The sequence below is a fragment of the Haliaeetus leucocephalus genome, unplaced genomic scaffold (assembly GCF_000737465.1).
Source record: "Haliaeetus leucocephalus isolate CR32 unplaced genomic scaffold, Haliaeetus_leucocephalus-4.0 Scaffold273, whole genome shotgun sequence".
NCBI lineage: Eukaryota > Metazoa > Chordata > Aves > Accipitriformes > Accipitridae > Haliaeetus > Haliaeetus leucocephalus.
In genome coordinates this window covers 466332-466679 of record NW_010972709.1, presented here as the reverse complement: position 1 = coordinate 466679, position 348 = coordinate 466332, and the positions used below count along the sequence as shown (strand labels likewise).

General features: G+C 74.4%; 1 protein-coding gene across 1 annotated transcript in view; it reads left to right on the top strand.

Moving 5' to 3' along the window:
- UBE2C (ubiquitin-conjugating enzyme E2C) overlaps positions 1 to 348 on the top strand; it is a 2317-nt gene that overhangs the window by 606 nt on the left and 1363 nt on the right. Inside the window, exon 2 of the mRNA XM_010569733.1 lies at positions 18 to 151. Within this exon, the coding sequence (XP_010568035.1) occupies positions 18 to 151 (134 nt within the window). The remainder of the gene's footprint in view (positions 1 to 17; positions 152 to 348) is intronic.

Sequence of the window (348 nt, the reverse complement as noted above, 5' to 3'; positions counted from 1 at the left end):
GTGTCTGGCCCTTTAAGGGCCCGCCGGGACCCGCGGCTCCGCCTCACGGGGTCAACGGCCAATCGCCACCATTCCGCCGCGCCGCCCGGCGGCCAATCGGCGGCCGACCGGCAGTTACCGTGGCAGCCGCATCTCCGGCGAGCGGCGATTGGCCGGCTCGAACGGAGCTGCGAGCTGATTGGCGGAGGGGGCGCACGTTGGAAACATTCAAACGGGGCGCGGGCACGGGGCGGGACCGGACGGGACGGGGCCGCCGGAGCGGAGAGTGTCCTGCACCGCAGCGGGATCGGGCCTGGGCCGCACCGCCGGAGAGAGACCCCAGCACCGCCGTTCCGGACCGGAGAGCCC